A 15545-nucleotide genomic window follows, 5' to 3' on the forward strand; every position below is an offset into this window, starting at 1 on the left:
GGAAAAGCAACTGTATACAATGTATACCACGTAGCCTTCACCACCCAATCCCTAAGACTGTGTGCACCCTTATAGCTTGTGTCATGCGTGACGTTAGTTCTGTAATAAGTAGGACTTTCTTTGCTATTGTCAGACAGAGCGCTCTCAGAGTTTGCAGAGTACTTTGCATGCCCTATATTGATTTAGATAAAACCCTTTTGACCTCACCCGCACTTGGTCCTGGTCTCATTCCCCTCCTGGGGTGTGTCTTTTACTGCCTCTCACTAAGGGGGGTGCGTTTTTGGGGGACGCTCACATTCAGTCCTTACATCATGAATCTGGGTCAATATATACAGTCCTATTCATTCATCACTGCTTTTTTTCCATTGTCCATCGCCTGAGACAGTTAAGGTTACTGGCCTACTAGCAGATGAGCCCAATGGGAGAATTCCTTGCTATGAATATTTTTGTTCCATCAAACATTGGAACAATACATTCAAACTTATAGGAGTAAAAAGTAAATTTCCATTGAAGGAGATGTAGAATTCTTCATGGGCTATTTAGTTTTAAGTTCTAACTAAGGATACAACACTTTGTCTAGTCCTGGTGGCATTTCTATTTTTAATGTGGCTCTTAATAATAGGATTTAGGGTAATGTTACATTTGTCGCCTGTGTAGCGAGCAAGCTGAGTTACACCAAGAACACTGCAAGGAATTATTTCCAGCCAATAATGATGTTATAAGTGCCGACAGCTGAAAATCTACATGTATCAACGGAGACCTGTGCTAAAATCCAACGTACCGGTTTACCCTTGTTAATTTTTGTTCAATCTATTTTAATTGAATTAATGGTTAAGATTAACAATGTTATACTGCACAATCTGAAAAGGATTGTCTATTTTTGAATAGTTTGCAAAGCTTCACTATTTATTAATTTTGTGGATTGGTGTAATTTACTAATAGATATTTATAAATGTCGGTCTTTAAAAAAGGGGGTCTACAGATGAGAGCAGAGCCGCATCTGCAACAGAACCCACAGTAAGTTTACCTAATATTTTTCGGTTGCATACATAGTTTTGGATGCAGTTGTTTTTTTTTATCTCATTGAGCCATTGATTGAGAGTGGCTGCCCTGCTCTGTGTGAGGTTGTGGCCTTTCTGACAATGTCCTTAAAGGGCCATGCTCAGTGTGGTGGGGGCTAGCTCAGGGTGACTGAATGATTCCACCCAAACCACTCCAATGGCCATTATCCACTGGTTTGTGGAGGTACCAAGCCCCCTTGTGACTCCACTACATGGCCCAGGAATAAGGCATATGGCTTTGACACAGTATGCTGGGTTTGCTTAAGCACGTCTTGAGTCCATTACATAGCCATTAACCACAATGAGTAATACGTATTTATCTTTCTCAAGTGCCTTCCAAGAAATACCTCCTGCTCCTACAGTGCACCTACAGGTACCTTTGAATTTACCACCTAAATTCCTCTGAACTCTGGATCCATAATCCATGTTGGCTGGATCAACGTGCAACCTCCTCCGGCTCGTCCATCACGATCTTTGACACTTTGATGTTTCTTCTTTCTCGTCTGCTATGGCTTGTATTCACCCTTCTCTCTCTACATTTTCTGCTCTCCTCTGATTCTGCTTCCCATCATCTATCCACTAGCTTAACTGACTCACTTGATCCCCTCTATCCCTCTGTTCCTTTCTCGCCCTCTCAAGCCTTCTGAACCCTGGGTCTTGTTGAGCCTCTGCTACATGCGCCACACTCTGACAGGCAGAGCCACACTGAAACAAGTCCAGAAGAGCAGCAGACAACTCTTCTCTCATCTCTTCACTCTACCTAGGATCCCATGCTCCTTTCTGCTAAGAACAATACTTTCATTCCCTTTTCTCATTTCTCATCGGCTCTTTTAAAATCTAAATTGTATTTGTTCTCCTCCATCACGTGACCCTCCCTCATGTGCTTCACTTTCTGCTTCCGATTTTGCCAATTACTACTCAAATGTCTCTTCTTTGTGCATCTATTCCTCCCTCTTCTGTTCCTCTTCTCTTGCCTTATTATGCTGTTTCTCCTTCCTCATTGATGTCCTCTTTTCCTTCACTTTCTGATTTGGATGTTTCTTTTGCTCTTGCAAAAGCTCACCTGACTTCCTCTACGAGGATCCTTTTCCTTCTTCTTTAATTCTACCTGCCTACATCTCTCTTCTTGCATACCTCAATCGCAGACCACATCAAGGTGAAACCACTACAGTACTGGTTAGACTGTCGTTTTCACCTGATCTGGCTCGCTACAGGGAAGCTCTAAAGCATGTGTTGTCTCTGGAAGGTGCGAAATCACTTCCCTGGTTTAGGCACTTAAAAACTTGGCCGACTAAAATTAATCACTGGGTATCCCCTCAAGCTATGACCAGTGGGGCTAAAGTGTTGATTAAATGGGCCAATGTTGAGCTCTCCCGGCACTCGTCAGTGGCAGCTTGGGAAAGACTCAGTATTGGTCAATTTACCTAAACTCAAAGGCCGATTTTGGGTATGAACCCTACTTGGACTTGCTGCAACCCCACAATGCATGTGCACTTTTCATCGAGTTTTGTATCAATAGAAAAGTGGGCTCCCTCACTCAGAAATGGAAAGCGCCAAATAGCTTGCCATGAGTATTTGGAGTGTTAGAGGAGTCTATTACCCACTTTGTGATCTTTTGTAAAGGCTATAACAACTATAGAGCGAAATATCTAATCCCTCTGTTTAAACAGGCTGCTATCAGACAAGCGGAGGGAGGTAGCAATGGCTTTCTGTAAAGGTTCGAATAACTTGGGTGCACTTTTTTTCGTTGCCAAGTATGTGTATAGGACTTGGATGAGAAGTACCAAAATGAGGAATGCTCTAGCTCTTGTTGAGTTCAACTGATGCTTATGAGTTAGTAATGAATTTGATTATTCTTTTGAACTAATTGCATTTGAACTCATTTATGTAACAACATCATTCGTTGTTTGGGAAAGTGCTTTTAATGTTTGTATGTATTGGGTATTGTACGTCATCATTTATTGCACCAATCGATTTGATTAATTGTGCAAAAATGTTTTTTTTTATAATTATCAAATGTATTTGTTGTATGTGTAACTTTTATGGCTCACGCCACAATAAATTAATTGATTGATTGCATATGTCACTGCTCTTTTTAATTCTTCTCTCTCTTTTGCTACTGTTGCTTCTTAATTCAAACACGCCCCTATTCTCCCCAATCTAAAAAAAGACTCACTTGACCCCTCTTTACCATCTAACTACCATCCTATTTCTCTTCTACCTTTTCTGTTCAAGCTTCTGTACCCTCGTGATTACATCTCTGCACTGCACTCTCTTCAATAGTTGTCTTTTGAATCTCGTCTGCTTTTTAATTTTCTTTGCATTCTAGCTCACACTTTCCTCTTTTCAAAAATCGCCTGAAAGGTACATTCTTTCTAGCTGATCTTTTTGTTTGATTATTTCTTACTCATTTTATTGTACTGTTGGTTATCTTTGTGAAGCACTTAGGCATTAAGCGCTATAGAAATACAAATAAAGGCAAATGCAAACCAAGCTGTCACAAAGATCATCCTTCCCTTTTAGCCTGGTTCTGCTTGAATTCCTGTTAGTTTTATCCTTATCCTCTTTCCTCTACAACTCTCTTCCTCTGCAGACTATGGTCTTGTTACACCTGGTGGAGATGCAATGTGCCACTTCCAGACAAGACGTTTTGATCTGAGGCCAACGCAGTGGTGATTTGGTACAGTGTAAAAGCTTTATAACATAACATAACCCTGAAAAGCTAGCCCTGCACTATGGCACGTCTAGTTCCACAAAAACAGACCACCAGGCCAAATATTTTGATGCTCCATTATGGAAAATAGGCATTAGGGTTGTGGGAACATCTGCTATACAACACACAGGACCCTCAAAAGACATCTTTCTCCTGCCTATAAACCTATAAGAATAAGTTAAAAGCGGTCCTGCTTAGGGATGAATTTGACATGTGACACACTCCTGCGGACATTACCCCCACAAGCAGGTATTTCTAAAAGGTCCCAACCTCTGCCTCCCACTTATGAATCTAAGGGCCCTTGAACAAGGCCAACCATATAACTTGGAATACCCCCTCAAGGGTGAACCGCTCTAACACAATCAGATCATCATCTCCCTACCTCCCTGTTTGAAGGAGAGGTTGGGAATGATCCAATTCCTTCAACTAAAATAACCAACTCATTATTTTCCCTGATCGTGTTGGAAGCTTCCAATGTCCACTGGCATGACTGCAAACAGAATGTCAACCTGTTCGTTCACAAGAAGAAAATAAGCAAACACCCAGTGACGCAAAAAGGGCATTGGTTGAAATGTGTGTGATACACCAAACACAGAAGTAAGGACATAAACACATGAATAAACAACTGTGCTATACCATCTTTGCTGGGAAGATAGCTAAATGGGTTGAGCGCAATCAGTGCATGATCTGCAGGTTGCAAGTACGAATCCCGGCAAGGCCAACCCAGCCCTTCATCCTTCCGAGGTCGTTAAAAATGAGTATAAACTTGGGTTGTGTGATAATTGTATGTAAATATGTTCTATGTACAGCACTTTACTCATTATCATTGTTTCAATCAATTATCCTGGCCATATGTTTTGAGGAAAATGTATGTTGCCAGAGCTTCACAATCAGTTAATGAAGCATCCCTATCTGAGACAGGAACGCTTGTCCCGCACTATACACAAGTCAGTTGGGCATGCAAGTGTAGACGGCGGCTTCTCAGGAATCATGCATTGAGTGGGTGAAATCCAAAGTGTATTCTGACTGAAAGGTAGGTGGTCAACCAGTATCCATTTGTGCAGCTGCTGTGGTGACTACTCATTGTAGTAAGAGTGAATTATTTTGCACTAACTCTCAAGACAGAGGATAAACTTTACTCTCCGGCTTAAAAAAGGGTCAAGAAACCTCAGGAGCTATAAAGGTCAGCCTGGAACAACGTTGATCCATTGATGAGGGAAAGAGACACAATTTCCTCGCAGACACTATCCCGGCAAGTGATATCCAAATTGTGAGCCTATTAAATCTGGAGTTAAACCTATGGTGGTTGTAGAGACAACGTTAGAACTCCACTCAGAGAATCCCAGGTTATTTGAGAATCACATATGGTTTCTTAAACTATCAAAATCTGATTTGTTCTATTGGGCCTTTTATATGAAGCAATAAAGCTCTACAAGAGCTCTCAATTTTGATTGCAAAAGGCTGCCAAGTCTATATGGTTCACCTACTTTCAGGCAAGCAGCCTCTCCATATCAATGTTAATGCACGGCGTATAAAAAACTGTCTCCATTTCAAATAGAGTTTGCAAAGGGAAACGTGCAGGAATAGAATTAAATCATGAGTTAAAAGTAAGCGGTTTAAGTGGTAAATGTGCGCTAGTAGGTTTGCAAATAAACACAGGTCTTTGAGATACTAACCTTCTAGTTGCAAACACTAATTTGTTAAAGGCGAATGAGAAGATCAAAAAAGGCCTGTGAAGTCTGCATGTTTCTTTGACTAGGCCAGTATACATACTTCGTTTTTTCCATTTATCTGTGAAATCCCCTTTGTTATGATTATTTTAACAAAAATTAACCAAATGTACAATTTTATTGAGATTTCTTTGTCGATGCATAACTTAAGTGTGTATGTTTTCATTTTATGTACGGCTCAAAAATATGTGTTAATTTAGGTTATGTTGTTAAATTGATACAGAACATCAGGAATTCAACAATTACATTGGCCTATGCCAACTGTATGTCATCCTGTTGGTAAGAATGTTCAGTAAAGAGTTTCTATTGCAATGTTATTGTTAGAATAGTTGGTGGAAGTATTGGTGTGGAATCTGTTCTCTGACAGTGCATGATCAATAATGATTGATGTTTTCTTCAGAACAAATCTGCTGGAGTTAATTACTGCAGCTATTTGTCATTTCTCCAGCTATTTGGAGTCTGTTAGACAAGACAATTTTTTCTTAGCAGGAGTGTTTGTGTGTTGAGCACTAAACATCAGAAAAGAGCTTTTGGGTGCCAGCAAGAAATCAAATGATATCAGCAGGAGGAGCGCCCATTTTATATAAATTGTTCAGTGTGTCTCCTTCCATGAAATATTCCATGTAGCAGTGTGAAAGGATTGAATCAAGCAGCCAATTTCCTTCTTCAATGCCACCTTCTGCTTTGCCTGGGTGAATTAGCACCTTTGCACTGTTTGCAGGCCTGACTTTAAGACGGTTTCTAACTTCCATCAACGAGAGACTGGATCGGTGGGCTTAGGAGCAGGGGTGAGAGTGCTTCAAAACGGAATGTATTGCTGTCAGAAAAGTACTGCCCTCTGAGGTAAGTACAATATGGAAAATATAGTCAAGAAGAGAGACATGGACACTTTATCACCCATTGGAGTCAATTTATCATAAAAAAATGTTTTGTATACCAAAGTTTGTATGTATTTACACTGTATGCTAATAAAAAAAATATCATAGGAACGAAAAGAGCCACTGACGCGTTAGAAAAGGACTTCAGATACCCCTTTAAAGAGAACTCCTTTACCCCAAAAGAAGATCGGCCTACCTCACCTACTACCCACCAGCCTCTTCTGAACTATTCCACCTGGTCTAGGACCCTTTGGGGATTTGGCCTAGTCTTATGCATGCTGGCCTAGTCTTATGCATGCTAGCGATGGCCTTGCACTTACTTATCTTTGGCAATGTTGCCTTTCCTGGTTTCTGCACACCTTATGCTCTGGGACTGTATCTGTACCTCTCTGCCATGCTTAGCTTTGCGCTCTATTGTGACTGTGGGATGTTGCCTGCTCACATTTATGTACCTGGTCATTGTTATGTTTTGATGGTTCCTGCCGGTCCCATCCTTGCGCATGCCTTGTTTTCCTCCTCATGCTACTAATTTGACCTGAATGTTACAAGGCTATAAAAGTCAGATCCCACTGTCCCCCCCCCCCCAACTTGTGGTGCAACAAAGTGACTGCGTTTGACAGATGGCTCCTCGTCAATCTACTGTAACAAATAAATAATGTTCGCATGCACAAGATTAAAGCACTTATCTACTATAAAGCAACTACTAAAATAATTATTGCATTGGAGTACATATAGGAGGTAGGTGGGATATGAAGAGAGAGACAGTGTGTTGATGTCGTTTGGTTATTTACTCACCAATTGACTGCTAATGGCAATTCTCATTTCTATGCCCATTCTCACCCACTACCTGACCTTTACCTTCCAAAAAATCCTTTTGGGATTTCTTTGTGCTGTATAGAGCCTTCCAGTGTTATTTCTAAGAATAAGAATCCTTCTGATAGTTAATATCTTAATTGCAGCTGTATAACAGCTACTAATGTATTAAAAATGTGTCAAACTAGTGTGCATTCAGCCACTTCATTTATAAGCAATATGTGTGAGCTTTAATCTGTTCTTAGCACTGAAGTCCTGTTAGAAACAATCACTGACAAAGCCAACAGTTTTGGCTTTTTTTAATATCGTATTAGATAGATATTTGCTAGGCAGTGCCATCAAATGCCCAGGTACTAACACTGTTGCCAATTTATGGCCGGGTAACACCATTTTGGCAGTGACTGGCAAATGCCTGTCCTATGCCTACACAAAAGTGAAAAACTGTTTTCTTTGCCAATGTTTGTTTTAACTGAACACAGGGCCTTTACATTATGAGACAACTGGCTATCATACAACTATAAAGTACATCTTCCAGGGTGCATTGTGATGAGCTACTGGAAGACCTAGAAACCAGATTGTGCACTCTTAAAACGACTGTATGCTAGATAACGTGCAGGCAGAAACTGCCTCTCCCAAAATGCACTGTGCTGAACTACTGGAACATCTGGAAATGGAATTTACATTTTCACCCTTCTTGATCCTGTATAGTAGAAGGTCATGAACACAGTCTTCCAAGGTATGTTGTGTTGAGCTTCCAAACTTTAGAGAACAGAATGAATCCCTTCCAAAGATTCCTAGAGCCAAGCTAGGGCAGCATGCATAAGAGGAAGATAGAAAGTGTGTTTTTTGCTGTGTACGAAAAGAGGAGTATGTAGTAAGAGATTGAAATGGCAAAGGAGAATGTAAGATAGAAAGGGGTGGGGCAAGATGAGAAGGAGGCAGGCCAAGAAAGAGGGAAGAGCAATTGTCGAAGCATGAAAAGAGAATGCTGGAAATTAAATTAGGGGCTTGGTTGCGCTGAAAATGAGCGAGTGGTGAGTTTTAGGTATATTGAAAAAGTAGAAATAACAGGCACCGGTAGTATCTAGAATATACGAGGAGAAGGACAAGGATAGGTCAAAAGTATTACTGAGGTTAAAAACGGTAGTAGAAATAGTTAGGTAAGTTGGGGCAATAGGATAGAGGGTGGGGAATGGGGGATTTGAAAAGAACGAAAGAACATTATTTTAGTCTTTGATGAGTTAAGATGAAGGTCGTGTGAAGACATCAAGGACTGGATGGAAGGGTACCATGTGATTATATAGCGAAAGATTACAGAGAGGTATTTTTCAGAGACACATTTACATCGGGGGAAAAATCCAGATTTATTATTAAATTTGGGGGGACCCCCCCATAAGTCCCCCGTTTCCCTATGCTTATAACCCCATTCAAACCCCCCTCAACCGTTTTAACCCCCTACCCAACCCCATATACATTTTTTTTAAAGAATTCTGTATTTTTTCACTGTAATTGTTTCTCTGAAAAATACCTCTCTTTTTTTTCCCCCGCGGAAATCCCTGGATACCGATGGAAGATAGACAGGCAGAAGGTTTTTAATACAGAGACTCAGAAAAAGATGAGAAGAAGAAGAAAACATGTGTGTAATCCACGTAAAGATAGTAGGAGAAGTAATAGGAAGAGATGATTGCCGAAGGAGGAACTGTGTAGAGAGCAAAGAGGAAGTGACAGAGAACAGACACTTGGGGAATGCCGAATTGTAGAGGAAAGGGAGAAAATGAGTGACCAGCCCGCAAAAACGAATAGGTGCAGCTATCTAGATAGGAACACAACCATCTGTGAATAGTGCCAGGAATACCAAGTGCTAGACGCCTACAAGAGAGACTATTGTGATCTATAGTATCAAAGGCAGCAGATAGTTCGAATACGATGAGAAGAGAGGAGTGCTTAGCATATTTGGAAGATATGAGAGAGTCGGTTACAGAGAGTAAAGCGGTTTGCACAGAATGAAAATGACGTACCCATAATGCTACGTAAATGGTATTTAATTGAGGAAACGGGTGGCAGATCAAAGCAGAGGTATCCTCTCTAAAACTTTACTAAGTGTCAAATACCTGGTATTGTTGCTAGCAGGATCGTGAAGACTCCCCTCCGGTCCTGATCCTTGTTGGCTTGTCCAGGCTGTGCACTGATGGGAGAGTAGTGTAAGGAAAGTCTCCCAACTCAACACTCATGGTAGCTCGAGGGGAGAAGCCTGGAAAACGACTCCCCACACCACGGAACAACTTCCCCAGAATTAACATGATGAGGGCACAGCACCCAAGCGCTGGGCGGGAAAGCTGTGGGATCACAGGTGCAGCAATGAATTGGAAGTAGCAGCACAGGATACTTGAAGAGATGGTAGCAGTACAAGGAAGCCACTGATGCAAGTGGTCAAGAATAGCTGGCACGAAATCAGGCAAGGAGCAAGAACCAGGAGTGCAGGTCAGCAGAGGAACAACCAGGAAGAGAGACTAGGAGGAGAGCAAGGAAGGAAGAATAGCAAGGGAAAGGAGTAGTTCAGTGGTCGAGACCAGGAGTGATGAGGAAAGGTATGCCCACTCAGAGGAAGGGGGAGATCTGACCGGGTGGCAGATAGAAAGTAGTCACTGTAAGGGAATGGCTAGGAGAGAGGGAGAGCCTGCAGACGAGGCATTCAAAAGAGGTATTGGGACTTCTTAGAGATGTCAGAGATGTGAGGAGCGAAGCAGAGTGTGGAGTCGAAGATGACCCTGAGGATTTTCACCTCACATATAGGTGGGAGCAGGAAGAAGGCCAAGAGAGGCCGGCAAGAGAGTAACAGGAAAGGAAGGAGCAGGTGTGCAGATGAGGAGAATCTCAGTCTTACTGACATTAAGGCAGAGGTCATTGGCAGCTGTAACGCTCACCTGGTATCCACGGGGACATCACTCAGCCTGTTCTGACCTCTTACGACCTCGAACCCTTCCCTGGAGGCTATTCGACTGGAGACTGGGCCTGAAACACAGGATTGGTAGAGTTTAACTCCCTATTGTCTCTGTTTGCATGAACCCCTTCTTCCCCGGGGTCCAACCCTTCCCTTTGATCCACAGCTCATCTTGTTTTCTTGGATAGTGTGCTCTCCGTCCTGCCTTCAGCGCAGGGGCACGTTGATTGATGCGGGCTCGTTGCTGCCTAGTTACTTCACTGGCAAGAGTCCGACAAGTAAGTATAATGAGTCTTTTGAACAGTTCTCTAACTTCGTTCCTTTCCTTCCTTAGAAGATGGCCCCTTTCGTATTTGCACTGAACCGAGTTCTTTTTCTGTGTCTTTTAGGTGCCGCGACGTTTTCAGCATGGATGCCGGTTATGAAGAACAAATGCGGTGGGTAAGCGCGGTATGCGGCGCCTCTAGATGTTTCCACGCTAACCTGGAGTGTTTTTTCCCTCTTGCAGATGGATGAGAAGTTCCAGAGACAGAGTTCCCCCAGAGCGGCTGGGATTCAGGTAAGCGTTTGAAGCTCGTACAGTATTAAAAAATAAGCGAAGATTTGCAGAATGCTTACTAATGCCTTTTTTCTGTTCTTTTCCCTTTTCCTTAGGAAGCGGCGTGCCGAGATGGGAATGACACCGCCGAAGATGCCCGCAGAACAGGAGCAGCGATGACTGATGGGCAGAGGCGCCGCAAGGTAAGGCTGTTCCTAACGGTGTTCTTGTTCTTGCAGGAGCTGAGCGCAGAACATAGATGCAGGCCTACTGGAGACCGATCCGAACACGGTGAGTGTCACGCTGCAGGTGCAGAAAACGCAAAGCATGTTTCTCAGCCTGGGTGTGGCTTAAATAGTCTCTGGGTATCCCAGGTGCCTCTGGGCTGAACCACACCCAAAAGACTAGACCGCACATGCAGTTCTGGGAACCGAAATATGTGGGGTCATCCATCTTGTCCCCATCAATGCACTACAAGTCGAATCCCCAATGTTATCCTATGGGAGTGCGTGAGTCTGGTTCCACAAGCGCCAAGTCTGACTCCAAGTGGGTTTTTGGAGGGATGGAGAGCCCCTTGAGGGCCATGTAGGTGATCATGGCCTGGATCCAGCCTGACATCTTGGAGGGCTGGGGACATGAGGGGCAGGAATCATGACAACAGCACACCACTCCTGGATAGCAGACAGTCAGTGATGAGGGAAGGAGAAGAGGAGGCTGAAGGTAGCCTGAAAACAAGCTGAGTGTCATCCGCATAGCACTGAAAGTTGGGGCAAAGAGCGGCAATGCGTTGGGCAAGAAGTGCCAGGTAGAGGTTGAAGAGCCAGGGAGAGAGGTTAGACCCCTTGGGGACACCACAGGTAGAGAAAAAGGTAGCGGAGAGGAAGGACCCCAGTTGGACCTGGGAGGGTTGGTCAGAGAGGAAAGAGGTCAGCCAAGCCAGGGCCTTGAGCAGGATGGTGTGGTTGACCGTGTCAAAGGCAGAGGAGAGATCAAGCAAGATGAGGACACAGGGGGTGTTAAAATCAAGGTTGGAGAGCAGGTCTTCATGGATGTTCAGGAGAGCAGTTTCCGTGCTTCTGGCAGCTCTGAAGCCAGACTGATGGTCATGAAGACAACCAACAGTTTCAGTGTGGAGATTAAGCTGGGAGATGGCCAGCTTTTCTAGGAGTTTGCCGAGGGGGGGATGGTGGAGATTGGGCTATAGTTGGCCGGGCAGTAGGGATCAGCAGAGGGTTTCTTAAGAAGAGGGTGCACAAGGGAGTGCTTCAGGGGGGAAGGGAAGACTCCAGTGGCGAAGGAGTGGTTGCAGAAATCGGCCAGGGCAGGAGCAAGGGAGTCAATGTGGTCCTTGATGGTTTTGGAGGAACAGGGGTGGATCTGTTTTGACGAGACTTTCATATATCGGACTTGTCTAGAAACCTCATTAGCGGAGAACAGGGGAAAGGCAGAGAAGGGGGGAGGAGAGGTGGCTGCAGAAGGGCCAGAGGAAGAGAAGAAGGTAGAGGAAGGGAGGAGAGAGGAGGAGAGTGAGAACAGGATGTCCTGAGTTTTAGAGATGAAGTGAGAAGCCAGTGCCATGCAGAGGGCCTAGAAAGTGACAGGAGAGCCAGAGACTGCAGTTCCTTGCCAATTTTAAAGAGTTCAGCCAAGTTTTTAGATATTGCAGAGATACAGGCTTGGATATGAGCTCTCTTCTTGGTGAGCACAGGGAGCCGGTATTGCCTTGGGTGTAGGCGGCAGGCCAGTTTGTCAGAGGATGTACATGAAGCACGCCTTTTCCTCTCGGCCACCCTGCACTTTGGTTTAAGGGTGGAGAGGTCTGAGTTGTACCAGGAGTTGCACTTGGCCTTGGGCTTCAGGTGGATTCTCATGGCAGGGGCAAGAATATCTAGAGTATCAGATATAGCAGAGTGGAACATGGAAAGGGCTAAGTCAGCAAGAGGGTCAGCCAAAGGGGGATGGGGAGTGAGAAAGTGGCGGCAAAAGCCTCAATTGACACGCCCTTCATGGGTCGGATGACCGAGAAGGTGGGTGGCAGTGATGGAAGTGGCTTGGCCTGAGGGGTGGAGAGGGTGAGATGGGAGGAAAGGAGAAAGTGATCACTCCAGGAGAGAAAAGTGGCGAGAGGGGCAAAAAGGGGAAGGTCTGAAGAGATCAGAGCATCCGGAGTGTGCCCTGCAGAGTGAGTCGGGCCAGAGGGGAGAATAGAGAGTGAGAGAGAGTCGCAGAGGTTGCAAAAGAGTCCACAGGGAGGACAGGAGGCATCCAGGTGGATGTTGAAGTCTCCAAGAAAGAGTAGTTCAGTGGTCGAGACCAGGAGTGACGAGGAGAGGTCCGCCCACTCAGAGAGGAAGAGGGAGATCTGACCGGGTGGCCGATAGACAGTACCCCCTGTAAGGGAATGGCTAGGAAAGAGGGAGAGCCTGCAGACGAGGCATTCAAAAGAGGAGTAGGCCTGCGTAGGAATAACAGGCAGGAATCCACTCAGGGAAAATAAGGGCTTCACCCCCTCCAGAGCGGTTGGACCTGTAGCTTTCAGGGAGGAGTGTGTCAAAGCTTGTGACAAAGCTGGCCATGAACCATGTCCCGGTGAGACCAAGGACATCGAGGTCAAGATCCTCAAGAAGGTGGCAGATGTCAGAGGAGTGTTTGACAGCTCAGCGAGAGTTAAGAGTGACACTGTGGAGAAGGTTGCCATCCTTGAAAGACTTCCGGGGGGGGATGCAGATCAGAGGTAAGCCTGCAGAGGTGTAGAAGGAGCCCGAGGTGGGGGGCCGAGAGGGCAGGAGAGGGCAAGGTAGCCAAGGAGGAGGTTGCAGGGGGAGGCAAGGAAGCAGTGGAGGGGGGGAAGGGTACAGCAGGAGAAGAAAGGAAATTGATGAGGCGTGGGAAACGTCTATCGAAGAGGAGAAGGTTGGCTTGAGGGCCTTGGACCAGGATGGTGCCATTCCCATGAACATTGATGATGACCTTGGAGGAGTGGAAGGAGGGCATCCCACTGAGTGCCACCATTAATAGGAGAGGAAGAGAAGGGAGAGAGCACAGAGACCATATGCAGGGTCCATAGGTCTGGCTAGGGAACGACAAAGAGGATGTCGGTGAGACTTTCCCTAGAGGAGGCACTGGTATATGTGTCAGCGATAGGGAGGCCTGGGTTGGAGATCAGGATATCCTTTTTAAACTTCTTCCTACCAGATTTAGTGAGGAGGAGAGGATAGTCGATTGAGAAGCAGTTAGAAAATATAGGAGAGACGGAGAGCACCATAGAGTAGGAGGGATGAGGAGAAAGGTGGGAGGGAGAGGGAAGGAGAGAACACTAGGGAATCAGACAGGGTAGGGAGCAAGCAGACGAGACAACACCTAAGTTTGAGAATCCTAAATAGAAAAAGAAAGGCCTAGGTTTCACAATGCAATTATAAGTAGTGATACAGTGCACATTTTTTTGAAACGGGAGAAAAACACACCTAATTTTGAGAATCCTGAATAGAGGAAGAAAGGCCTAGGTTTCACAATGCAATTATAAATAGTGATACAGTGCACATTTATTTTATTTAAAACAGAACAAAAAACACACCTAAGTATGTGAGTCTGCTAGGTGAACAGGGGTAGCAGGGAAGCCCTAGGGACATACCAGGAGGTAGACTGCTAACTGGCGTCCCCTGCGGACACCTGCAGATACAACCAGGAGTCACCTAAAAAGGGAGCCACCCTTTGCCTAGGGGCCCTTAGCCATGGGGCTGCCGGTCCCGGGGGAGGTCAGGGATAAGGAAGGAAAAGCCAATCGGGAGGGGGGGTGCGTGATAGGAGGCGGGGGAAGGGGGGGAAGAAAGAAGGAAGGCGGAGGGGGAACGGGGAACAGGGCACATGGGCCGCACCAGGCAACACAGTAAAAATGTAATTCCAGTCAAAATACCTCAGAAGGCACTCACCAGGAGGATGCCAGCGCTGCAATCACCTGCTCTGCCAGAGTGGAAATGGCGAGCGTGGTGACCAGCAGAGGAACCAGGCTCCAATTGTCGGAGGAGGGAAGCCAATCAGGGGGTTGGGCGTGATGGGAGGCGGGCGGGAAGGACGGCATAGAACATGGAAACAGAGTAGAGGGCACAAAATGTAAACTTCACTAGTCACATGATTTAATATGCTTAATTTCACATTTTCACTTATTTCTAGCATGGTCCATGTCCGTTTCTACAAGGTTTAGGGGATCTGGACAGACTCCTGTCACATTTAAACATTGAGATTTCAATCCTCTTTATTTATTATTTTTTATATAGCGCTTATACACAGCTGAAGTGCTTCAAGGCGGGAAGGGAACAAGGGAATACAGTAATCAATCTTAGGTCTTGAAGATTCAGAATGATCCCGAAAGATTCTGCTCTGCATTGTATTCTGAAATCTGGCAACAAGCCTTTTATGGATAAAGTGAATATTTGTGGAGACATACCACAATCCTAACACATTAAAGCTTGAAGACCATTATTGAATAGGTGTCCTTTTAGTTTTGTCGCTATCCTGTTTCAGGATTAATATTCGAATTGAGATATTAGCGCATGAGGGAGGGTACTTACGCATGACGCCTTCTGTTCCATCTGCAAGTTTTGGCAAAAAGAGTTCCGAGAGATCACACTGAAGGACTTCGTCCGCTGTTGCTCTTGCCAACGCTGATGCCAGAAAGGAAGGACAATTACTGGAAGACAAAAGGGAACAGCCATTTGTTGTTGGCGCAGCTACTTACCCTGCAGGATAGGTATACAGGCAACAGTTCCGAGCAACACAGTTTACTTGCATGCTGATTTAACCGCAGGTATTTAGAACACCACAACTCTGGTCCTTTCAAACAAATAATTTGAGCTAAATTCATCAGCATCTCT

General features: G+C 44.8%; 1 protein-coding gene across 1 annotated transcript in view; it reads right to left on the reverse strand.

Moving 5' to 3' along the window:
- PPM1E (protein phosphatase, Mg2+/Mn2+ dependent 1E) overlaps window positions 1-15545 on the reverse strand; it is a 1271820-nt gene that overhangs the window by 541068 nt on the left and 715207 nt on the right. Inside the window, exon 2 of the mRNA XM_069615159.1 lies at window positions 15243-15361. Coding sequence (XP_069471260.1) covers window positions 15243-15361 — 119 coding nt within the window. The remainder of the gene's footprint in view (window positions 1-15242; window positions 15362-15545) is intronic.

This window comes from Ambystoma mexicanum, chromosome 9 (assembly GCF_040938575.1).
Source record: "Ambystoma mexicanum isolate Mex_15411 chromosome 9, UKY_AmexF1_1, whole genome shotgun sequence".
Lineage (NCBI taxonomy): Eukaryota > Metazoa > Chordata > Amphibia > Caudata > Ambystomatidae > Ambystoma > Ambystoma mexicanum.